We start from the raw sequence: 24926 nt of genomic DNA on the forward strand, positions 1-24926 counted from the left end.
CATGTGATATAATATGTGTTATTTGTGTCAATTTAAGCTCAGGTGCAGCTTTTCAAGCTAGACGGTTAAAAGGATGTATCTTTTCAGTGTGTACAACAGGTTCCCAAACTTTTCAGTTCGTGACCCCCAAAATATAGGTGCCAAAGACTCACCACCTCCACTGTCCCTCCGAGTGATTTAATGTGGCTTCATTTAGCTGGTCTGCAGAGAATTAGCCTACCTATATAAGCCTGTGGCTGTGTTTCCGGTGTTGTTATGAATTAACCTGCTGCTATTGATGCTTTTGATAATTAACTGTTCACTAACCCTGAAAGAAAGGCAGAAAATTCATTCTACTTTCTCACACTTAAGACCTCTTACGACCCCCTATTTGTGTCTCGCGACTCCCCCAGGGTGTCCCGACCCACCTTTTGGGAACCCCTGGTGTACAAGACCTGCAACCCACTGACCTTAAAGAGTCTAAGTCACACTACTAACTCTGAATTTATCAGAAGTTTATTAATTAAACAAGGTCTCCCTTTCCCATAGAGTCCCAGATGGTATTCTCATACAAAACTGACACATTGGTGTTTGTGTGTTTTTTCAGTTTATTGGGTCCAAACAGCTGAAATTAAATATCAAACTCTTTAATATATTTTACCTGGACATTTACAAGGCTAACATTTTGGAGACATTTCACAGTGAAGGATTGATTTAGACATCTACTTAAAGAATCTGAATTTTTACCTTTCCCATTAAAGTTACTAACCATAGACATTTCTGGAGTCTCTGAGCTCCCTTGTCTCGTAGGTTCCTCTGAGCTGCTGTAGACGTGCCAGACTCCAGTGTCAACAGCTACTACCACTCATCTCACTATGACCGCTCCCTCTCTCTCTTATTCTCCTCTATCCCGCTTTCCAGACCCAACTCGGTCTCAGCAGATGGCTGTCTTACATGAGTCTGGTTCTGCTCGAGGTTTCTGCCTGTTGAAGGAAGTTTGTCCTCGCCACTGTAACTAGCTAAATATTGCAAGGTGTAATGCTCCTAGTGGATTAAGGTGGGGTCAGACTGAGACTTATCCTGTCTTGGTGTTGGGTCTCTGTTCATAATTTGACAGAGTGGTCTAGACCCGCTGTTTGTAAAAGTGTCTTGTGATAACGTTTGTTGTGATTTGGCGCTATACAAATAAAGATTGATTGATTGAATACTTTAATGTGTAAATCAACAGACTTCCATACTATGTGTCATGTAACTAATTATTTAAATTGACATATTTAATCTGTTTTTTAATTATAAAGTTCAACAAAATGCAAAAAGAAGTTTGCTTTTACACCACAAAATAAAGGAAGGACAGTTTTCACTAAGTTATCAAGATGTAGCAGATTAAAACTGTTAAACGAGACAGCACTTAGTAAAAAAAATATATGTATAATAAAATGCTGAAGAAATATTTTACAAGTTCTTCTCAGTAAAGATAATTTAACTAGTCAATATATAACAAAATACAGTTAATAAAACAAAAACTGTCTGTTGAATAAAAGGAGTAAATGTCACTCCTCAGGGAAGGCAATAGATTGTATAGTTATCTTCCTAACAGGGTAAAATCACTACCCTACAACTATACAATCTACTACCTCACACTGTGGGAGCAAATGTGATGGATCCGCCTCTGTAACAACCATCTTGATCAATTCAAACAGACGTCAGAGTACAGGCCTTCCAAACACAAGAATATGTTCTGTGGAGTTAGTTTGTCACTTTGAGAAAGACAGTAGGTTGAATAGTTATCTCCCAGTGCGGGTGTGACCCTAAAACTATACAACCTACTACCTCATCCCACAGTGCAAACAGAGCTGTCGTCCTCGGTGAGAGAGGAGACCGCCAGACACAAGGACCAGGAGACTCATCCAAAGACGGGAAACCACCAAATCCTCTGACAGCAGCGGAGACCTTGAGCTGTGGAGAGATATTCAAGAGGAAGAGGAGTTACAATCTGCATCAATAATTTTACAATATTCATGCTCTAAAGCTATGTGCACATATTTTACTCTCTTATTTTTTTATATTTAATATTTTACTCTTTAAAACAGGAGTATTACAAACTCACTCTGAGTCCAATAATAATTACAACTGAGCTTTCAACACGGCCCCTGCTTTCTCACTACAGCCACAGACTGGAGGCAGTAACTCAGAGCTGACAGACATCTTTAACGATGTTCTGCTCCACTCTGCTCCCTCATTAAACAGAGGCATGATTCAGTTATTGGGACTGACTTCACTGATGAGCCACCTACATTTAGAGTTTTATGGGAAGGACACAGATGGTGACATCTATGAAGAGGCAGATATTCATGTGTCGGAGCAGAGTGTTAAAGACAATAAATGTGTTGCTGTAAAATAAACCCTGGAGACCTCTCTGTGCAAGATTATACAGACTACAAAACCAAACAATGATGTATGGAGGCCAAGTGGAGGGAGCGCAGTGGTCATCTGAAGTTCAGGACCATGGACAACAGCAGCAAGTGCCGTACTAATGTGCAGCTAAACTGGTGACACATCTGGATAGAGTGACTCACCACATTCTGCACCATCATCTTTAAACTTGCATCAAAACGCAACATGCTCGGGCTATGCCTCCTCCACCTGACAACAATAGCCCCATCTTCCATCACAGCATAATATATCTTTATTAAATATACTATTAGGCACCAGGAGTTGTGCTTCATCACACAGGAAGGAAGACGTCTAGATGTAATGTTTAAACCATCATTCTGCATCCAGATTCATGAAAGGATGAGATTAATCAGGGGTTACCTGGTGCAAGTGAGCAGCAGGGTTCGGATTAACAAAACCCTTCATCTATTGCTTCCTGTGATTTAAATTAAATCATTGCAAAAAGAAAATCTGATTTAGCCTCCAAAGAAACACTTAGATCGTTGGACAGGAGACAACCCTATGATTCATTAAACCACTGTTTCCTCATGAATCATTAAATTAGGTACTGCTCCTGGCTTCTGTGCTGTTAAACTGTATTTCAATTCTTTAAGGTTGGACAGAAGCCTTCTCATTGAATAAAGATCAGCCCTCCTCCTGGTCATGACTGAGGCAGGATGTCCAACCCTTCAACAAGCTCTGAAGCAAGCTAGATCTGATAACCAGACAATGTGACTGGGCGTTTAAGAATTTAATTACATGTCGTTTGTCCACATTCACCTTCGGGTGAATAGCAGTACATGCATGGATATAAAGTATATCACTCAGAGTGCTGTGATCTCTGCCCCCTTCTTCAGGAACCACTCCTTACCATAGCTCCTTACCATAACTCCTTACTCCTTACCATAGCGCCTTACCATAGCTCCTTACCATAGCTCCTTACTCCTTACCATAGCCTCTTACCATAGCTCCTTACTCCTTACCATAGCTCCTTACTCCTTACCATAGCTTCTTACTCCTTACCATAGCCTCTTACCATAGCTCCTTACTCCTTACCCTAGCTGCTTACCATAGTTTCTTACCACAGCTCTTTACCATAGCTCTTTACCATAGCTCTTTACCACAGCTCCTTACCACAGCTCCTTACCATAGCTCCTTACCATAGCTCCTTACAGCCTGCGAGCTAACCCTAACCCAGGCTAACAGTAAGCTAGCAGCACGTTCCAGCATGGGGCTTCAGAGAAGCAGACGTCGCATTAAAGTACAGGAACTGACTCTCCCACTAAAGAAGATAACACAGGGCCGAGTTGAAGTGTTTTAAATAGCACATGTCCCAACATTAGGTCTAGTTGTTTAAGAATATGTGATTTATTGAGTGTACCCACCTGTCTGTCTGCCTGTCTGTCTGTCTGCCATGTCGGAGGCTCCTCCACCCTCTCACTCTTCTTTATGGCTTCAGAGCTGCAGGGACGAGGAGGGGGGGCGCTTTATCTCCCCCTGCTGGTGGGAGTGCAGATTACAGCTGCAATGCTTCATATACATGCGCAGTGCTTCCACGCTGATTTAAGGTCACCTGCTGGAATTTTGGAATTTTCTTTTACCAACTCAATTCATTTTTATTTATATATCACCTTTCATACACAACACACGACAGAAAACAACAGCAATAGATAAATGATACAAGGCTAAAACAAGATAGAGGAATGTGATATGAAATACTTAAATACCAAAGAAATAAAATAAAATCAATCAATTAAATAAAATATAAATAAATAAATAAATAACAGCGAGATAAGATAAAATAAATTCAAATAAAATCAATCAATTAGATAAAATACAACTAAATATCAGATAAATAAAATAAAATAAATCAATTAGATAAAATTCTAGCTAAATACCAGATAAATAAAATAAATCAATAAATGAAATATAAATACATGCCAGAGAAATGAGATCAAATCAATTAAATAAAATAAATCAATTAGATAAAATATAACTAAATACCAGAGAAATAAGATAAAATCAATTCAAATAAAATCAATCAATTTAATAAAATAAAACTAAATACCAGATAAATAAAATAAAGTAAATCAGTTTAATAAAATATAAATAAATACCAGAGAAATAAAATAAAATCAATCAATAAATAAAATATAAATACATACCAGCGAAATAAGATAAAATCAATTACATAAAATCAATCAATTGAAGAAAATATAAATAAATACCACATAAATAAAATAAATCAATAAATGAAAAATAAAGAAATACCAGAGAAAAAGATAAAATCAATTAAATATAATCAATCAATTATATTAACAGTGGGACTTTCTCCCCTGCTCCGACAGATCCAAAGACAAGCTTTGATGCAACTTGTGAAGCTTCTTTCTTGAAGAGGTCGATCCCGGGGTTTGCTTTGCTTCTGGGTTGGGGACCTGAATGATGCTGCAATCAATTTAATAAAATATAAATAAATACCAGAGAAATAAAATAAAATAATCTAAAAAGAAGATAGAATAAAAATAAAATAAATATGTAATTTATAATTGATTTATATATGATTATGCTAAAACAGGGGTCATTATGGTAATTTCCCAGTGCAGGACTATAAAAAATCACTTCAAGTTCAAAGCCAGATTAGAAAGGTAAACCTTAAGTTTACTTTCAAAAAACACCCAGAGAGCTCCAATTAATCAGCATTGTTAGTTTGTGGGTGTTTCTGGAATAACTGTTGTTAAAGGATGCTGTTCTATTGTTCTGCATTTATTCTTCATACAATTAATCCATCTGTCAAGTTTAGATGTTAAAAAAAGAAATAAAGTAATGACGGCATGAAATTTCCAAATTTCCTTGCAAGTTGACAGAAATGTTAATTAATATGCAAATGAAAGATAAATATCACTTTAAGTTATGATTTAAGTTTGTTTCTTAAGTGATGGTATAATAAATACAGAATCGAATAAATACTCTGAGTGATCAAAATTAAACCAGTAAATATGATAAATATATCAGTATTTAAATAAATGACTGAACTTGAATCAGTAATAATAATGTAAGAGTAAAGATCTTCAGAGTTCAGATTAAAACTTGTTCTACATAAAGAAACCTTTGGATGTGACTCTACTTTGATAACACCAGGAGGAGCACTTTCCTTTCTTTTTGTATGTTATGACAAACTGCTCACACATCTATTCAAACACAGTGAGTTCAAGAATCAGACAGACACAGTTAGCTTAGCTTGCAGTAAGTTGTTTTTAATTCTACGAGAAGAAGGCTGTTGTAACAATGAAAAAATAGAGCTTGTTGAAAATCCCCACAGTACAATGTAATATGTCCGTCATATAATCATCAATAGAGTTTCACATTCAGCATGTGACAGTACATCTAAACAACACAATGTCCATATGTGAGACAAGTATGAGGTGACGGTTGGTCATCCACTCATCTCTACAGCTACACACACTCGCACACACACACACACGGGAGTTACAACACACATGGCAGCATGAATCAGGACAGAGGCCGTTCGAGTTGAGGCAGACAGAATTTTGCTTAACGCAGCAGCGGAGGCAGATCGATGTTTTGCAAATGCATGAAGAACAGAGCAACACAGTGAGAGGTTTTTGGTGAGCACAGTATTAGGGAGATAAGATTGATTGGAAAAGCAAATGCGCTGTGGCCTGTCAAATTTGCATTGCCATTAAAAGAGCCACAGTTTGCATTTGTTAGTAAGAAAACAACATTCTACAAGAACAACACACCTTTGCAACTTGTCAACGGGTTGAACCGAACGCTCCGTTTTAGAAAAGAAATCAGAATAAATAAGACACGTTGTAGCATCTCCACAGTGTAAAAGCATCTTTTGGTTTCAATAGACACAACTCTTCCTACCAGCTTTGACAGCTGCAGCACACGTTTAAATAACATTAACTTCATGAGAGAGTTTCTCAGTCATTTTTTACAACATTTAGATAATAAAAGCAACATCCTTCAAAAGGAAACAGTGGAACAGTGACAGAACAATGAGTGGCACATAAACAAAGAGGATGGCAGTGCTTAAAGTCTTTAAGAGTCTTAAGATAAATAAAATGCTTTACAAACAACATAGTCCTCAAACACCTCCAGACTATTGATTGGCAAATCTCAGCAGTATCTAATGCAAGAAACTGGTTCAGAACTCAGTAATGCCCAATAATAAAGAGTAGAACCGTATTTGTGAGTCTTCCTCGTGTCAGACCGGTCCCGATGAATCTATCAGGAGTCTTCGTTCTCCTCCACAGCTTTGTCACACAGCTCGTGAAGAATGGGAGTCAGGATTTCTTTCAGTGTTGTGTACACAGACTTGTTCTTCTCTGAGGCGGGGTCAATCTGAGGAGGGAGGGACATAACTAAATCATGTAAACAAAACTCATCTCTGAGGTTAATAATCATACACGCCATGATTATTCTCACCTTAGTAAACACTCTTATCGTCTGGTGGAGGAAACTCGTCTCCACTTCTTTAGGCATCGGCAGTAAATGAGCAGCAGAGTCAAGTATGCACAGCAGAGTGAGTCTGTGTCCCTGTGAGCACGGAGGAGGATGAGGATGAACATACTGTCAGACTACAGGAGGACATTTTGGATGGCAAACCATTGAACCTGCTTACCTTTTCCAGAGAGTCGAGGGCGTTCTCTGGGTTCACACCCTTCTCACTGAGGGCTTTTATATCCTCACTGCTGATGACCGGATCCTTGAGCTGCTCCAGCCAGGACCACATGAGGCAGGACAGGACCAGAGGATCTCTCTCAATGCACAGCCTCTCCCATGCTCCCTCTCTGGTGTTCAGCTCTGTCTGCAAATCACAACACAGATCAGAAGGGTCAAATCAGTTTTATGGTTTTGATTTTGAAAAGTCTTGAGCTACATGAAAAACACATTTTGGTCTTACAGGAGATTCAATTTGACTTTCCCTCCCCTAGTGTCATGACCTGCAGAGACTGAAGGTACAATAGGTCTAACAGTCCAGTGTGTAGCATTGATAGTGAACAGGTTTTATAATGCTTCATGATAGCAGAGTGTCTACCAGGAACAATCTTAAGGTGTACTCTACCTGCCACTGTGACACCTTGGAGGTTAGCTCATCGTCGGTCAAGTCCACAGCCAGAGCTCTGGCCACCAGCAGACGTCTGCTCTCTGTAGAGAGCTCAGACTGCAGTTGGATGAAGGGAACTTCTGCATCATTCTCTCCAGCTGCTCCATCCGCTGCCACCTCAACATCCGGCTTCACATCACCAGAGGCCGCTTTGCTTTTGGTTGATAAGGCTGCAAGTGTGACGTAACAGTGGGACTTTCTCCTCTGCTCCGACAGATCCAAAGACAAGCTTTGATGCCACTTGTGAAGCTTCTTTCTTGAAGAGGGCGATCCCGGGTTTTGCTTTGCTTCTGGGTTGGGGACCTGAATGATGCTGATGATGTCCTGAGAAGAGAGGTCACAAGCTCTGCGGGTGTTACAAGCTGTAAGGCTGCTGTGAGAGAAGGAGTGTTTGTTCAGGCAGCTGATTGGTTTGTAGCTCTTCAGGTTTTCTAAATGGTACTGCTGGGGTTCAGGTCTGAAAAGGACCGAATCGCTGTAACTGAGAATCTTCTTTTCACACAGGGAGGACTTCAGGGGGCTTTCTACATTCTGCTCCTGCCACAGAGGATCAAGCTCATTATCGCTGGGTTGATCTTGAAGAGGTCTGGACTGCAGAGCAGGTGGGCTGAGAGGATGAGAGGAACAGGGTGGGACAGGAATCCCCTTCCCTCTCATCTCCTTCCCGAGCTGTTGCAGAGCCTGCTGGGAGACGGTCTTCTCCACCTCCGCCGTGAGGTCAGGGATCTCCAGCCACTCCTCCTCAATCATCACTTGCCTGTTGGCTGCGATGTCCACGAGGAGCCTGCACACCAGCTGGACAATCTTTGGCACATACTTCATCTGTCGGGCCTCGTAGCCGTGCAGCAGGTGGCTCTGCCGGGTGAGGTACTGGGACAAGGTGACAGCACTAGCTTTGGGTTCTGCACAGGAGAAGACGCTTCTCAGAGGAACCAGGAACTGGGCGAACTCCCTGACACACAGGAGCTGGCCTCTGGTCTGGATGGAGTTGGGTCTCTTAGCTCTCACAAACAGGATGGCTTGGTCAGCATTCATCCGGGACGTAAAGACCAAGTAACAAGCCAACAACACACCTAGAGGACAAAAAACAAGCTTAAGAAATAAAAATTTCAAAAGCATAAAGGAAGAATTCAGAGATTTTAAACAATAAGTGTTTCACACCTGTTCTTCCAAGACCGGCATGGCAGTGGACAGCTAACTTCCCCTCTTGGATAGCAAACGACATGACTTTCACCATGTCCAGGATCGTAGTCAGAGACGCAACACCATAGTCCTTCCATCCGAAGTTGTAGTAATAAACTGAAAGAGAAGAGGAAGAACTCAGAGGACCTTATATCACTATGCTTCACACACAGTAGATATCTTACATACAGTAGCTATCTTCAAGATAAGATAAGATATTACTTTATTGATCCCTGGGGGGAAATCCGGTTGTTGCAGCAACCCAGACAGAAGTACAATCAAGAATACGTTTAAATAAGTAGAAATAAAATAAGTAAAAATAAAAATAGATAAATAAAAGAATACAGATTTAAGACATATACAAATGTTACAAATAGTAGTAATTACAGGCAGTATTAGAAATAATTCAGTAGTGACAGGTTGACATGGTGAGATTATGGTTTGGTTATGACAGATTAAGCACTATGATAAATACATAGGGATACATAATATAACTGTACGAAGATAAAGAGAAGAGTAAAATTTACTATATAATAGTTCTATGATCAGTTGCAGTAATCAATAATAATGTAGTATGACATGATAAGATATAATGTTAATAATTATACAATATAATGTAATATGCATTATAATATCAGCCGCAGCCAGAGAGTCAGTTCAGGATGAGATAATGAAAAGTTATGTATGTTTGTGAGTCAGACATTAGTGGAGCATTTAAGGAGTTCTCATTTGAGAATTGCAGCTCTGTTGGACTCACACCAGACATTTCAATGAAATAATAACAGTTCTATTATTACTCTTAATTAAATCATCATTGTTATATGTATTCTTTTATTAAACTATTTACCTGTTTAATAACTAGAAGTACATCAACAAAATTTTTTTATTTATCATTATTATCTTTTATATTAATTTTATTTTTATGTGTATGCATGTATATATGTATGTATGTACAGTATATACAGTATATATATATATATATATATATATCTTTATTATTTCAATTTATGTTTAAAAATGATATCGCATTACAAATGTTGTTGAATCGATTTTAATCCATCCTTATTTGTACCGATTGTTTACAGTCTTGTGATTTATCCTTACCTCCCTCCTGAATGGGGCTTCAGATTAATTTGTTTATCATGTCTCAACTTGAATAGTCGTAGATATCTCTTTTCAGTACCATGGCAGTGAGGGGCAAATAAAGCACACAACATATGGTAATATTTGAACCCTGAATACATATCCACACATTTCATCAATGTATGATTCAACAGACCTACTGTCTAGAATTTTTCCTAGAAAGGCCTCTCAATCAATCATCACTCCTGAACCACTCAAAGTGTGTGGAGTGGCCTGTATATGCATGACTCGGCCCTCTGCCTGTGCTTTCTATGTTTGGACTAGTTCAGGCAGGATTAAAGGAAGTGTGGGCGTGGTAAATTGTTCTCTACAAGAGAAAACAATTCATAAGATTTATAAGAAGAAGCTTTTTAATTTTCTAACTTAACACTGCTTCCTCTTTCCCTTCACGTTCTTGGAACCATCACTACTCTCTTGCTCGTGTCACAGCCTTGGATTGGATCAATTTTAACCAGCAAAGATTTCTTAGTTTTAAACACAGGGTGTTTTAAATCAATACTCGTGTTCACTGTTCAAGAAAAAATAAACTTGTGGTTATACTTCAGGTCTTTTTTTCTGAGAGTCAGAAGAAGACAGCACTTTTTAATGCAGCAGATGCTTTAATGAGGAGACCTGGGGAAAGATCTCAGGGGAGCTTGTTAGGAAGAGTAATCAAGACCTCCATCCTCCAAAGATGTAACAAATACGTTATCCCTCCGTAACAACTTGGTTCCCAGGGTTACATGCCCTGCATGTGGAAAAACACTAAATATTTAAGGGCCAAGCGGAAATGTTCAATCTACCCAAGAACACCGAGATCAAAATCCAACATGCTCCACAAGGACTCGTTTTGTGCCGTTACTCTCGACATGCAGTTATTTTGACTTATTGTCCATATGTGGATAAACTTGACTCCTCATCAGGGTTTGACTGAACTACTTGTTACTACACATGTACACACAAACTCTTTCATGGATTATGAACCAATACTACTCTGAAAATTCTCCCTGAATCAGAAAACAATCATTAATGTAAGCACAGGAGCAGCTGCCTCCTAGGAAGCTGAAACAATACCTCAAAAACCAAATTCACAAATACAATTTAAACTGGGATAAATAATAATGACACTAAAGCCTGATTTATACTTCTTTGTCGAATCAACGGCGTACCCTACGCCGGTGGTCTGTGTAGCTCCTGTACCTATGCAGAGGCCTACGCAAGTAGCTGACGTGCACCTCCTCCAAAATGTCGAATCGACGCTGACCTCAATCCCTGTAATCATGTCTGTATGATAAACAGCAACATGTATCAGCTGTAGATTAACATAACACGCTCTGAATCGCTGTGGAAAAGTAAACAGAGATCGTAGCGGGGCTGGAAGCAGGCGACCGGACTATCAGAGAGACCACACTGCCCTCAAGTGTTTCGCCAGAGAATTGCTGCACCACACGGACACATCGACGCACAAGTATGTGGTGCTCATGTCTGCGTCAGCGCCTGCTGTGTAGGGGAAACGCAGAAGTATAATCAGCCTTTAGAAGTGCTTTTTCTATTGTGTAAACAAATGTATGATTTTTCAGATTTATTTATTGAATGCATACTGCAAGAAACAACATATCCATGTACGCCTTTTAAAAGCACGACAACTTTATCAACTGTTGCATGTTAGCATGTTGTTGATACCTAAGCAACCAACTGAAGTTTGTGTAGTATTACTCTGAGCCGATTCAGTCAGATCAAGTAAAGTAGATATGACTACACTTTGCCATGGCTTTAAAAGTGCAATAACACTCTTACTTTTTCAGTCTTGGTCAAACAGATTGCTCAGTCTGAAAATAGCTTAAGGTGCTTTCACACCTGGAGAAGTTGTTACAAAACAAAGGGCGTTCCAGTCCTTGGCTTTAATATGTGAACACAGCGATCACACTCTGATGTGGAAAAACAAGCGGGAGGAGATCGTCGAGAAGAGGAGGTCTTGGCTCTTTTCTAATCAAACCCTGCAGCAGTTAGTCTGCAGTAAGAACACATCAGTCTAACAAACAGCTGCTTGAATCGTCACAGTGACATGCTAGCTTTACTCACCATCCCTATCTTATTCTACATCAGCAGACGAGCAGGTGTTAGGAGTAGAAACATCCAGGACTTGACGTGATTGACTGATACAACAACTGACATAGTTATGAGAATTCTGTCCAGCTGTTTGAATCAGGGGCACTTCACTCTCTCACTTCTGGGACCTCCACTTTTGCAGAGCTGGTCTTGTATCACTACTAAACTCTGGCAGAGTTTCTTGGCACTGCTGGGCAGTCCCTCTCATTCATGAGCTGACTCACAACTCATAACTTCAGCATTTTTGTGAGCGGTTTCCAACAATTCACAAATATGTTCATCCGCCCAAATGAGGCATTTGACCTCCGTGCTGCTCCAAATCCACCCACAGCTGATTCAGTAGGAAGGCTAACCGGATAACAGATATTTGGCATTTTGAAGCCAGCTTCCTACAAAGCAGAGTGCAACCAGTGTGCATGAAATTTATTCACCTACACAAGCAGCCTGGGACATTATGGCCTGAGAGGGTATGTGCTTTGGCCTGCTTTACAGTATTGCAGTTTGAACACATAAAGACCCAAGACAAAGACGCAACAACTCATCATTTTATCATCTGAGTTGAAACAAAGCGAACGAGCTGCAGGTGTGAAAGCACGGGTACCAGCCAATTTCAACCAGATCCGTGTCTGGTCCGTCTCCGATCTGTGACAGCACCGGATCTGATAGGTTTCTATTCTAGTCAATGTGTCAACTTCCTCTGGATCTGCTCCATTGTGTTCCGGCTGCGTGATCCATTAGGTCATAGTCCTCCGGTTCAGATACGCAAGACTTCGAGTTTTGCCAGATGCCGGAGCATGACTCATCACTCTCAACAGAGCAGATGGAGCGAGACAGGAAGTCAGGCACCAAAACAAAATGAAAACATCCGGTTAATTTTCAGATTAAAACACCCTGGTTTCACCAGATCGTATTTCACTTAACTATGACAACCAAATGTCATTTTGAGCGGAGCCATGCCTGGAGTCAACAGGTCAGAGGTTTTCAGAGGACCAGAAAGACAACATGGATGAGGAGAGGAGGAGGAGAATCCTTGATTCAGTGATTGCTCTGGGAAAACCTCAGTCACATAACTCCAGCTGTCCAGCTGTCCAGCGGTCCTGCTCCGTGCTCCGTTCTGAAAATGAGATGCGGATGAGAGAGAACGGAGCTGGACCGCAGCGGATCGGAGACAGACCAGACATGGATCTGGTGGAAGTCCTGTGTTAGTGTAGGGAAGTTTGCTGTATGTTGGTGAGGGGGTATGGATACTCACTGCTTGCTTCCATGAACCTTTCGGGTCGGTAAGTGAAGCCGCTCTCTTGCTCCAGGGAGTTTCCACAGCTGGCATGTTCTCCGGGCCGCTGCAGGTTAATGACCGTCTTCAAGCCACACCTGAGCACAAAAACACCTCGGCATCAGTTCACAACGCAACTCAGAGAGCAGACAACAAACATTACTGCACTGCCTCAATACCAAACTTCATTTCACTGTTATTCCTGATGTTATTAAATGAACATAAAACATACTGACTTTAAAGAGGTGTGAGGAAGGAGTGACAACTGTACCTTTGAAATTGTTCAATTATATTATATTTCTCTATGATTTCAGTGGAAGGCCTTGCCATAGCTAGCAAGTTGTCAGTAATCCTGTAAGTGGAGAATATGACAGGTTAGGAGGAGTCGTGGTTCACACAGCAAAATGATAAGAAAATCAATGTTGAATTAGAAGTGTTAGGAGGTTTACAACTTTAAAGAGACCCCGCAAGCACTGAAACCAGCGCTCACTTGTGCAGTGACTCCATTATGAACACAGAGCCCGGTGCCAGACAGAAACCAGGACAAATGTATTGACTTGTTATGTAGCAAGTGATGTGGACACCAATGACCCGTGCTGACCAAGCACAGCGCTGAGAGCTGAAAGGACAAGTACATCAACACTGATCTGTAAGACTGAGCCACGTACCAGGACGAGTAGAGTCCTTTGATGGCTTGCTCCTCGTCGCTCCAGCGAGAGGGGTTCTCATATTTACAGGCTTTCCCTCCACAGGCCATGGAGCACTGCATGTGACCCGGGATGACATGCCTCAGGGTCTCCCCCATCTTGGTGTACTTTGCTGTAGGGATCCTGGCATTGGCTGGAGACAAACAGAAATACACAAAGGACATGAAAACCATTTGACAATATCAACAATGACTGCATGCTGGAGTCATCAGCAAACCCCTTAATGATAACAAAAGTCCTCTCTCTATGTTTACATCTCCTGCTCCATCTTTCAGTGCGAGGCTCGGGCTGGTTCATGCTAACGGCCACCATGACTCTGTGGGAGGAGGACGAGAGGATCTCCAGGGCTGATCCGCGTCTGCGCTGAAGGACATTCAGCATGATGTCGGAAGCCGAGTGTCTGCGGTTGTGCCTCCTCGCGCCGTCCGCCATGTCACCTGCGAGGGAGAGGCGCGCTCGCTGCTGTGGCATCCTGCTGCGCTGCTGCTGCGCTGCTGCTGCACTGTGCAGCAAGTGTCTCTGCATTGACAGCAGCTCGTGGCTGGACAGCTCTGTGCCCGCTGGTGAATCATCACACAATAATCACCCATTGGCACAGAGTTCATCAGCAGTATTTGAAGTGTCACCATGACAACATCAGCAGAGTCATCAGTGGGAGGCAGACGGGGGCGCAGACAAATTATACACACACACACACACACACGCACAAACACACAACTCTCAGCTCTGAGGCGGGCAGCATGTTGACGATGGAGGACAGCAGGGAGCGAGGTTTGTTTTCACACATTTGGAACATCAATGAAAGCATTAACCAAAGTAGAGCTCGGATCTGAAGCCTGCTCGACAACTCTGCAGCCGGACATCCGACTGAAGCCAAGAGGTGAAATGAAACCGCATCGTGTGTGTGTGTGTGTGTGTGTGTGTGTGTGTGTGTGTGTGTGTGTGTGTGTGTGTGTGTGTGTGTGTGTGTGTGTGTGTGCGCGTGCGTGCGTGCGTGTGTGTGTGGGAGCAGCACAGAGGACAGAGGGCTGCAGCGGCTAACAGTAGGGGATAACAGGCTGCATCTAATGTTAAGGTCACATTGAAAATCAACCACAGTCACAAGCTCCACATAACATCAGCCTGTGAGCTGGTTTTCACTGATGATCAGGGACACTATTATCAACATCAGTATCTCTTTGGTTTGGTGCTGGCGATCTTGAGACCCGTGCCATGGTGCAATTGAAAATCTTTTATTGCCCCAAAGCATGTCATGTGCTGAGAGAGACACCATGCTACTCTAATAGGTTTCAAAAGGCATGTTTTGGGGCATTTCCCTGTCTTTTCAATAATAAATATGTCAATATGTCAATATGAGCCAAGGTCGTTTATGGAAATAGCAGTCCATATCCTGCCACCAGGAAAGCATTCAGTTTTTCCTCTGACGCCATTATCCTTTGAAGACTACCTTTAAATACATTTTTAATGTTTAAACTCCACATACACTACTAGTCAAAAGTTTGGAAACCCCTTCTCATTCAAGGGTTTGTATTTATTTTAATGATTTGAAACACTGTAGGTTAATACTGAAGACATCAAAACTATGGAAGAACATATATGGAATTATTTAATGAACAAAAAAGTGTTAAACAAAGCAGAATATGTTTTATATTTTAGATTCTGTAAAGTAGCCCCCTTTTTCCTTCATGACAGCTTTGCACACTCTTGGTATTCTCTCAGTCTGCTTCATGAAGTGGTCTCCTGGAATGGTTTCTAATTAACATGAGCCTTGTCAAGAGTTCATTTGTAGAATGACTTGCCTTCTTAATGTGTTTGAGACCATCAGTTGTGTTGTTCAGAGGTAGGGTTATTACACATAGATAGCAATATTTGACTATTGTTGTAATCCATATTATGGTCAAACCAGATTATTTCATAGTTTTGATGTCTTCTGAATTAAACTACAGTGTCAAAAATAATTAAAATAAATAATGCCTTCCTGTTGGCAGGATATGGACGGCTATTTCTTTTAACAACCTTCTCTCAGACATACTGACAGAGACACAGGGAAATGCACAAAAACGTTCCTTTTAAAACCTATCAGAGTAGCATGCTGTCTCTCTCAGCACATGTCATGCTTTGTGGTGATAACAGATGTCCAATTGCACCATGGCACGTGTCTCCAGACCCCCAGCTTCAAACTAAAGAGATACTAATGTTCATCTATAATTGATGGACATGTTGTGGAAAGGTGTTTCTTGACCAGATGGTGTTATTGTTGCCAGCTCCAGCAGCAGAGGTCGTAAAATGGACTTGCTGATTCCTTCATAAAGCCTGATGTCGCTCATATCCAACATGGAGAAATTACTCTCCTGCTTATACACTCAAAAAAAGCAACATGGGTGTCTGTTTTATCAACATAAGTACAACATGTAGCTTCTATGATATTAATTCATGTTTAGTGGTTAAACATTTTTAAATCATGTAGTTTTAACATGGCATGCAAATCCTTCAAACTACAAGATTGCTTTATGTCAACACAACCTAAAGGGTTTAGGTAGGAATCCCACCTGCAATACCTCTCCAGAGCAGAAGGTGGCAGTAATGTGCGACATCTACGGTGGAGAAATGTCTTATTTTAAAGGCTACCAAGTCAAGATCCAGATTTTTTGTATGCCATTGTTTGCCTTCTCTGGGGAATAGTTCTATTCCAACAAATCCAGTCTGTTTTGTGGTCTCTTTCCAAACTTGACACCAACTGGGGGGAAACTAAGGTGGTGGGTCCACTGATGCTGTCTTTTGTGCTGGGGGTGCCCATAACCTCAGTTTCAGAGCACTTATCACCAGCGTTTACTGTTACTAGGTAACGAAATTCCAAAAAAAGTCACTTCCGTGTCCCTCTAGGTTCGGTTCTAAAATGCTCTGTATGCTTCGTACATGCTTTCATTCAATGGTGTTTTTTAAAATATTGATAGAAATCTTGTAAGAGAACCAGGAAACTATATCTCGACAAAACGAGTGTGATGACTTTTCTCCTCTAACGGACCTCCGCCATTGTTTTGACAAAGATGATTGCAGAAGTCCCGGGGTGTGCAGGTGTTCCAAAAGTTGAACTACTTTCAACTTAGGGCGCTGAGAGCGCGCCAAAAATCAACTGACGCTGAGAGTGTTTTTGCGGTGAGGGCGCTGAGTGCTGAAAATGCTGAATCACATTGAGTTTGAATAGAAAACTGGCTCTGCCAGCGGCAAAAATGCCCGCAGTGGACACACCGCCTAAGTCAGTGTTTTTCAACCTTGTATGAGCCAAGGCACATTTCTTACATTTAAAAAATCCTGAGTCACACCACCAACCAAAAGTGTTACAAAACACTACACACTTAGTCTCTCAATTTATGAATCTATTTATCTGAGAGAGGAACTTTTGCTACTTCTTTAACTGTGTCAGGGCAAAGCATCTCATTTACAATGGCTTTTGCAGGTAATATTAATGTCTCTGCCACAGTGTGTGGCTTTTTTGATTTGGCTACGAATTCAGCTTCTAAGTAGCTAGCTTTGTGAGCTCTCGCAGACACCCAAATTACACTCTTCATCCGGGTTAGAATTTATCAAGTGCTCAGTTTGGAGTTTTCATTTTTGAATATTTATCCATCACTGTTGTGTGCCTACGTCTTGTCACATACACCTCTCACGCCATACATTAATTCCATTGTCTTAAATTAACAAGGTCATTAGTGCGCTTTATTGCCACCCAGTGGGTGGGTAGCGCAGGTCAGTATGACAAGTATTGAATTACTCTGCCGGTCACTACACTTCAGGCACAGATGCACAACATGCCAAATTGTTTGCAGTACATGATTTTTTTTTGTTGGACTAATTAAGTGAAATTGGAAAATGTCCCACGGCACACCTGACAATCTGTCACGGCACGCTAGTGTGCCACGGCACAGTGGTTGAAAATCACTGGCCTAAGTTAAAACGTTAGGCGATGTTAAAACTGCTAAATGTAAACATTCTTGATATGTCAAAAATGTGTTATTTTCTCAATAATTACTATTTTAGAGTTTAATTTCTTGAACGGGCTGCATGGTGGTGCAGTGGGTAGCGCTTTTGCCTCACAGCAAGAAGGTAACTGGTTCGAGTCCTTGGTCAGGCAGGTGCCCTTCTGTGTGGAGTTTGCATGTCTTCCCCATGCATGTGTTGGTTCTCTCCGGGTACTCTGGCTTCCTCCCACACTCCAAAAACATTGGTCACTCTAAATTGCCTATAGTGTGAGTCTTTGTGTGAATGGTTGTCTGCCATTTTAGCCCTGTGATAGGTTGGCGACCTGTCCAGGATGTACCCTGCCTTCTGCCCGAAGTCTGCTGGGATAGGCTCCAGCCCCCCGTGGATAAGCGGTCAAGATGATGGATGGATGGATTGAACTTGCTTGAGTTTTGTTCAGACAGCATGATTAATTAGTGTTTTTATACCATTTAAAATTAAGTTTGACCCAAACATTGCAAATAAGTAATGGTAACGTCAACACTTTATGTTCACTCAACATATTTACAATTAGTTGGTCCAACAAAATTGTGTCTCGCTATATGAAAACATTTTAATTAGGTGCAAATTCTTTCCATAATTTTATTACGTTCACCCAACAAATTATTTCTTTGAGTGTAGAGAAACCTAGGTCGCAGCTACATAACAACATTTAAACATATACATTTCCAGTTCACAGTCCTGTGCCTTTGTTGAAAAGTAAGAATGATGCATCTTAAATTGTGTTGTTTATGTGATGGTTTGTGTTGCAGAGCTCTCCTACCTGTCTCCATCTCTGTGCTGGTCTCTACGCTGCAGGCTCCACTCAGCGAGAAAGGCAGGTCACTCACTATGCTGACACCTGCTGCCATGGCAGGGGCTGCAAGGAGAAAACAAACATTGTGCGTCAAAGGGAGAAGCTGAAAACAAAAACAGAGCAGCTTATAAGCAAAACCTTTGGTGGCGCTGATAAGACAAGCAGTCACAAGGTGCACACACCAAATAAGATATGAGAAGCGTTGCCTGGTGAGAAAAGCCCAGGAGAGAGAGGGAAATGTGCAAACTGAGCCACCATGTCAGCAGCTCATGTGTCAGTCTGACCGCAGCACCTCTGGGAGCACGTGGGCGGGGTCTGGGGATCACAGCAGGAACTTGGAGCACATCCGAGATCCAAGGTGCTGAGCAACAACGGGCACTGACATGAGCAACGCCCAGAAGAGTCCAACAGAGAGGCCTCAAGATGAGACCGCAATTAAGTGACATGATAGCTCTGAGTGAAATCTCTTTTTTAATGTGTTCAGCTTTGACCCATTAAAACTTTATTAACTCCAGCTCAGACGTATACCTCCCTTTCACTGGGTTTAAATCTGTTCATCCATTATTTACGCAAACACATCCACCTGCTATTGTGCGGCTGCCGAACAATACAAGCTGACTTGTACTCCTGATTTATGTAGCCTGAGATCTGCCAAGAGTGTCAATTTAACTCCAGGGACCAAGTGTTTCTCACGTTACACCCCAAGCTCCAACAGGCCTCATCACCAGCGGGTCCTCTGCTGCAGGAGTGAAACCCTGCACCTCCACAGCGCTCTGCCTCACTGTGGAACATCAACTATTGAGTGAGGTCGAGTCACATGCTCACTTTATGATGAGCAAATGATTCCTTCAACTTCTGCCTTTATCTTCATGTTTGATGAATCAACAATCCGTCTGGAGGAGGTAAAGTTTGACTTGGCATGAAGTTATTAGAACCTATAACTGAGTATTTGATCTAAAATGAAACCTTTACTTCTCTTTTAGTATTCGGCAAGCACAAGTGTTACTAACATTATGAGGGTGCTGTTCAGTTCATGTGTTATAATGAGGTTTAAGTCTGACAGTGAACCAGCATTCAAGTATTTTTTTTAATTTTCAGAGGAATATGGTTGCTAACAGCCCTTTATCCATTTTTCGACAGAGCCCACGCCCAGCACGCGTCAATCTGCACAGAAAAGAACGACCTGGACAGGAAGTCAGGCACGAGGATCGCATGCAACATCCGCCAATTTCAAAATAAAACACCATATACAGACTCCTGGCCGTTTAAAGATCGTATAGATCAGAAATACTCATCGATTATGGATGTAAGCTAAAAACAGCCACATATCAGTGATCCATGACGACTACAACAGGACTTTAAGATGATAACTGTGTCAGAAGGTAACAGGACAACAAAGTAGAGCAGACTTATTCATATTAAACTAAACCTGCAGAAACTAAACGTTACAGCAATAAAACAGAACTCCTCCTTATAGGCACCAAATCCACCTTATCCAAAGCCGACAGTTTCTCCCTCTCCATAGACAGTTCAACAGTGTCCCCCTCCCCTCAGGTAAAGAGTCTGGGTGTCATCCTCGACAGCTCACTTTCTTTCAACTCTCACATCAATAACATAACCCGGTGTGCATACTTCCATCTCCGCAACATCAACCGTCTCCACCCCTCTCTCACCCCTCACACCACTGCTATCCTGGTCCACAGTCTTGTCACCTCCCGTATCGATTATTGTAACTCACTCCTCTTCAGCGTCCCTCACAAATCCCTCCATAAACTTCAACTGGTCCAAAACTCTGCAGCCCGCATCATCACCAGAACCCCCTCCTTTCACCACATCACCCCCGTCCTCCAGCAGCTCCACTGGCTACCGGTCAAACTCAGAATCACCTTCAAAATCCTCCTGTACACATTCAAGGCCATCCACAACCTCTCCCCCCCGTACCTGTCTGATCTCCTCCACATCGCCACCCCCTCTCACTCCCTCAGGTCTTCCTCCTCTCTCCACCTCTCTGTGCCCCCTGCCCGTCTCAGCACTATGGGGAGCAGAGCTTTCAGTCGCTCTGCTCCCCAACTCTGGAACTCACTCCCACCAGACATCCGAAACTCTGACTCACTACCCCTCTTCAAATCAAAACTCAAAACCCATCTGTTTCAAACTGCATTCCCTGCTTCATTTCCACTGCTTCATTTTTAACTTGGTGTTACTTTGCTTGTTGTTTTTATTTATTATATTGTGTTGTTTTATTTATTGTGTTTCAATGTGTCTGTAAAGCGACCTTGAGTGTTTTGAAAGGCGCTTCTAAATAAAATGTATTATTATTATTATTATTATTATAGTGATGCAGCATACTCAGTGATGATAGAAGCACAAAGTAACAGAATACTGTCCAAATGATTCAACCACAGAAAGGCTCTGTAACCTGTTGTTTGTATGTGGTTCTCTCTATACTGGACCCAGCTGATCCTGGCTGCTCTGAGCTGGCAATTCACTCCAAACACGTGTCCTGTGTAGCAGGGTGCAAGCCGTCGGACGGAGCAAACACGCTGGGGGTGAGGAATCCACTGTCCAATATGCGCTTGTGAATTGTGGTATTTTATATTTCGTATAAGTAGCTCCCATGCGTCATATTTCTGTCTGGATTGGCTGTTTGTGTGATCCGTCAATATGTTGGATTTGGAAAAAGAAGAGCACAGAACTTAAAACCTGTTCCCTTTGTGGAAGTCAAACAAGCGCTCTTTTGGCAGTGAACATGTGGAATTTGGAGAGGTCAAACATGCCACTCCCAATAACCACAGATAAGATTTTGTTGTTTACTTATTTATTTATTTATATCATTAAATACACCAGACTGTGAATAAATGGAAATGTTTTTTGTTCAAAAGTAAAATTAAATTTATTTTATATATATTACATTTTTGGACACATTTTTTTAAAAGAGAGATTAGTGTCCAAACTATTACTAACCGTGCTGGAAAATAACACATTTTTAAAAGTTTCAGTGTGGCTTCTGTGGTGGCCTACAGCAGCATTTTACATGTTTCTATCTCATCACACTTTTTACCTGCCTGCATCATAAGTCAGCTGACCATCTCCAGACTGTTTCTCCTGTTTTAGCATCTTTAGCACAAACTAATGTTGGATCAACACCGAGTGTGACGCAGGTTGAAGTATCTCCAGCAGCAGAGCCAGTTAGTCCAGAAGCCTGCAGCTAGAGACTGACACACGACTTCATACATTTGACAAATGTATATCAACAATTCTATAATCCTGCACTGCTGTAAAGACCACAAATTAATTCCTCCACTCATCCACTAATTAGGAACAAATTGACAAAAAGGCATCACACGTTTGTGGTGGATCCATAAGCTCACGTCCGCCGGGATGCCAACGTGTTGGCGGACATGACAGAGATGGTGTGAAGACATTGCACTCAGAGACGCTGCTAATGAGAGTGGGATGTGAGAGTCATTTCCACTGAGTGTGTGAACAAAGAAATATGGCAGACAAGATGGTTCTCCTCAAACAGTGACTCCATGACTGTGGGCACATCCTGAGTCCATTATATCTTTGTTTACATGTCCCTGAATAATGAACTGTGACTCCTGAGGGGGTGATGTGACTGACAACAGTAAGAAGAAGCATTTATTAATCCATGATGAACTGACTTACATGATGGATTTTAAATGTTTATAAAATGGTTTAAGTGTCTGTGTTGATTGTATCTGTATTTAATTGCAGTATCTAGGTCAACTGTGACAAGCTCTTAGTTATGCTGCTATAGGCTTAGACTGCCGGGGGAACTGACACACTAGGATCCTGTCTCACCTCTCTGTCACTTACTTTAACTCTTCCTGTCCCATTAAAGTTACTAACCATAGACCTTTCTGGAGTCCCTGAGCTCACTTGTCATGTAAGTTCCTCTGGATCTCTACCGTGGATTCCTTTTTTGGGTCTGTCATTCATTCTTTCTTTTATTTTTTCTTTCATTCCTTTGTTTTTCTTTCTTTCTTTCTTTCCCTTTTCCTTACTTTCTGTCCTTCTTTATTTCTTTTCATTCTTGCTTTCTTCACTTCTTTTTTTTCCTTTTTATTTTTTCTTTCTTTCTTCATCCTGTATGTCTCCTTTTCTAATCCAGTCTTTTCCTTCTGTCATTCCTTCACCATTTATTCTACTCTTTCTCTTTCTTCTCGTCTCCCCCAGTTTTCTCTTTTCTTAGACCTGTCTGGAGTCCCTGAGCTCCCTTGTCTCGTAGGTTCTTCTGAGCTGCCGTAGACGGCCTGCTGCTGTGGACGTGCCAGACTCCAGCTGCTACAACTACTACTATCCGTCTCACCACTATCATCTCTCTCTCTCTCTTCATCTCCCTCTATCCCTCTCTCCAACACGGTCTCAGCAGATGTGTGTCTAACATGAGTCTGGTCCTGCTGGAGGTTTCTGCCTGTTAAAGGAAGTTTGTCCTTGCCACTGTAACTTGCTAAATGCCGCAAAGTGCTCTGCTCATGGTGGATTAAGATGAGATCAGACTGAGTCCTGTCTGTAAGATGGGACTGGATCTTCTCCTGTCTTGATGTTGGGTCTTTGTTTATAATAGAACATAGAGTAAGGTTAGACCTTCTCCGTTTGGAAAGAGTCTTAGGATAATATTAGATGTGATACCATGGTTATATTACATAACAAGGATCACATCACTTGTATATTGTTGTCATTTTAATAAAGAGTTATTTGAAATCAATCGCCTTCTTTCAGTGACACTTCTACATCTCCTCCTGAGTCCTGACTACAGGTGCAGACCTGTTGCCCACATAAAGCAGACTCGATCAGGAGGAGTTCCTGATCTATTGGGGTCTTCAGTGATGGTTTTGGGGAACAGTAGCACATAAGGGTCGCTGTTAAAATCCAGTTCCTATCCCTTATAGGAGGAAACAAAACCACGTTGTGACACTTTTCAGTCATCGTTCCTGTTGCACATAAAGTCATCACTGCTCTTTTACACATCTCACTTTACACAAGGTTAAAAGTAACATCACGTTAGTGTGAAGCTCACTGAAAAAGCTTATTTTGGTACATAATAACGACAGTAAAGTGAGGTTACTGAGTCCTGTGTTCTCCAACAGTCCGGGTCCGGGTCTGGTGCTGATGCTGCAGGCGGTAAACACTAGCATGTTAGCTAACTGTGCTGCAGGGGAGGCCGGACTTACCGAGTCCTCTATCCTCTGAGTCCGAGGATCCTCACACTTTAAAATCAGCCCATTCATCGCGGTGAAGCCTTCGTTGTTTGGTCGCTAGAACGTAAAAAAGAAAGATTTCCATGTAGCCACATCTTTAGGTCAGCTAAGTACAGCTAGCTTATAGCTAACTTAGCAACCTGACATGTTGTCATGTAGTCCCGTTATGTCACGTGACCTCAGCTCAGCCTCCTCAGTCTGCATCTGAACTCAGTTTATCTGAACCATTATATTTAAATGCTTCAATGTTCTCCAACAGAACATTAATAAGAAATATTTCCTCTGTTTTATGGTGATTAATGTTCACATTGTGTATTGAATTGAGTCATTCAGTGCTTCAGCAGGCCTGTCTGTTATTTCCATCCTTCAGTTTTAATCATGTCAGTGTTTATATGGAAGTAGTTTCTCTGCCTTATATGTGGTTTAATTTATTCTTAATGGTTGATATATGAGTAAATTAATTAAATGCTGAGGTTTATGGCTTTAAAATAACATCATTTTATTTACTTTAAAATATCCATTCTTCAATCTTTCAGTGATAATGTCTGCCACTTAAGACTCACACAACTCAGATCCCTGAGAGAAAGAGGGCTGCTAAGTTTTTCTCTTGAGGTCCTCTGGTGCGGCCTAGTGGTTGCTGAAAAGATCATAGTTGTAAAGATGAGGACTGTCAGAAGAACACAATTCTAAAAACTACTGTTTGATTAATTTACTGTCATCACTCTCTGGTAGCTCTGACCTGCCTGCAACCGCCTGCAACTTGGACTGAACATGCTGCTGCTTCTTTTCTGAATGTGTGCAGCCTCTGTGTCCAGTGCAGGACCAATTCAGTGTATCATCAGGTGTTGTATTGTACTAATGTGTTTTACTTATGTCATATAGTATTGTAATGTATCATGTCACTTGTTATTGTTCTGTATTGTTTGCTTTCACAAAATCAAATCCC

General features: G+C 41.5%; 1 protein-coding gene and 1 long non-coding RNA gene across 3 annotated transcripts; both read right to left on the reverse strand.

Annotated features, from left to right (window-relative positions):
* Nucleotides 1-1223: 1223 nt before the first annotated feature.
* LOC117822609 lies at nucleotides 1224-3906 on the reverse strand. Its single transcript, XR_004633828.1, has 2 exons — nucleotides 3798-3906; nucleotides 1224-1935 (listed from the first exon to the last, which is right to left on the reverse strand). It is a non-coding gene; the product is annotated as an uncharacterized LOC117822609 (long non-coding RNA).
* A 1739-nt stretch (nucleotides 3907-5645) lies between these two features.
* ptpdc1a (protein tyrosine phosphatase domain containing 1a) lies at nucleotides 5646-24184 on the reverse strand. Of its 2 annotated transcripts, none has more exons than XM_034689924.1 (10): nucleotides 23954-24184; nucleotides 18723-18818; nucleotides 13901-14072; nucleotides 13504-13584; nucleotides 13212-13330; nucleotides 8708-8845; nucleotides 7505-8619; nucleotides 7061-7246; nucleotides 6865-6975; nucleotides 5646-6780 (listed from the first exon to the last, which is right to left on the reverse strand). In XM_034689924.1, exons 2-10 carry the CDS (start codon nucleotides 18808-18810, stop codon nucleotides 6667-6669), a joined length of 2124 nt encoding a protein of 707 aa, XP_034545815.1. In that variant the 5' UTR covers nucleotides 18811-18818; nucleotides 23954-24184; the 3' UTR covers nucleotides 5646-6666. The 2 variants fall into 2 exon arrangements, with proteins under 2 accessions (XP_034545815.1, XP_034545824.1); XM_034689933.1 differs by lacking the exon at nucleotides 23954-24184 and adding an exon at nucleotides 23848-23907.
* Between the last annotated feature and the right edge of the window lie 742 nt (nucleotides 24185-24926).

This window comes from Notolabrus celidotus, chromosome 1 (genome assembly GCF_009762535.1).
Source record: "Notolabrus celidotus isolate fNotCel1 chromosome 1, fNotCel1.pri, whole genome shotgun sequence".
In the NCBI taxonomy this organism is placed as follows: Eukaryota; Metazoa; Chordata; class Actinopteri; order Labriformes; family Labridae; genus Notolabrus; species Notolabrus celidotus.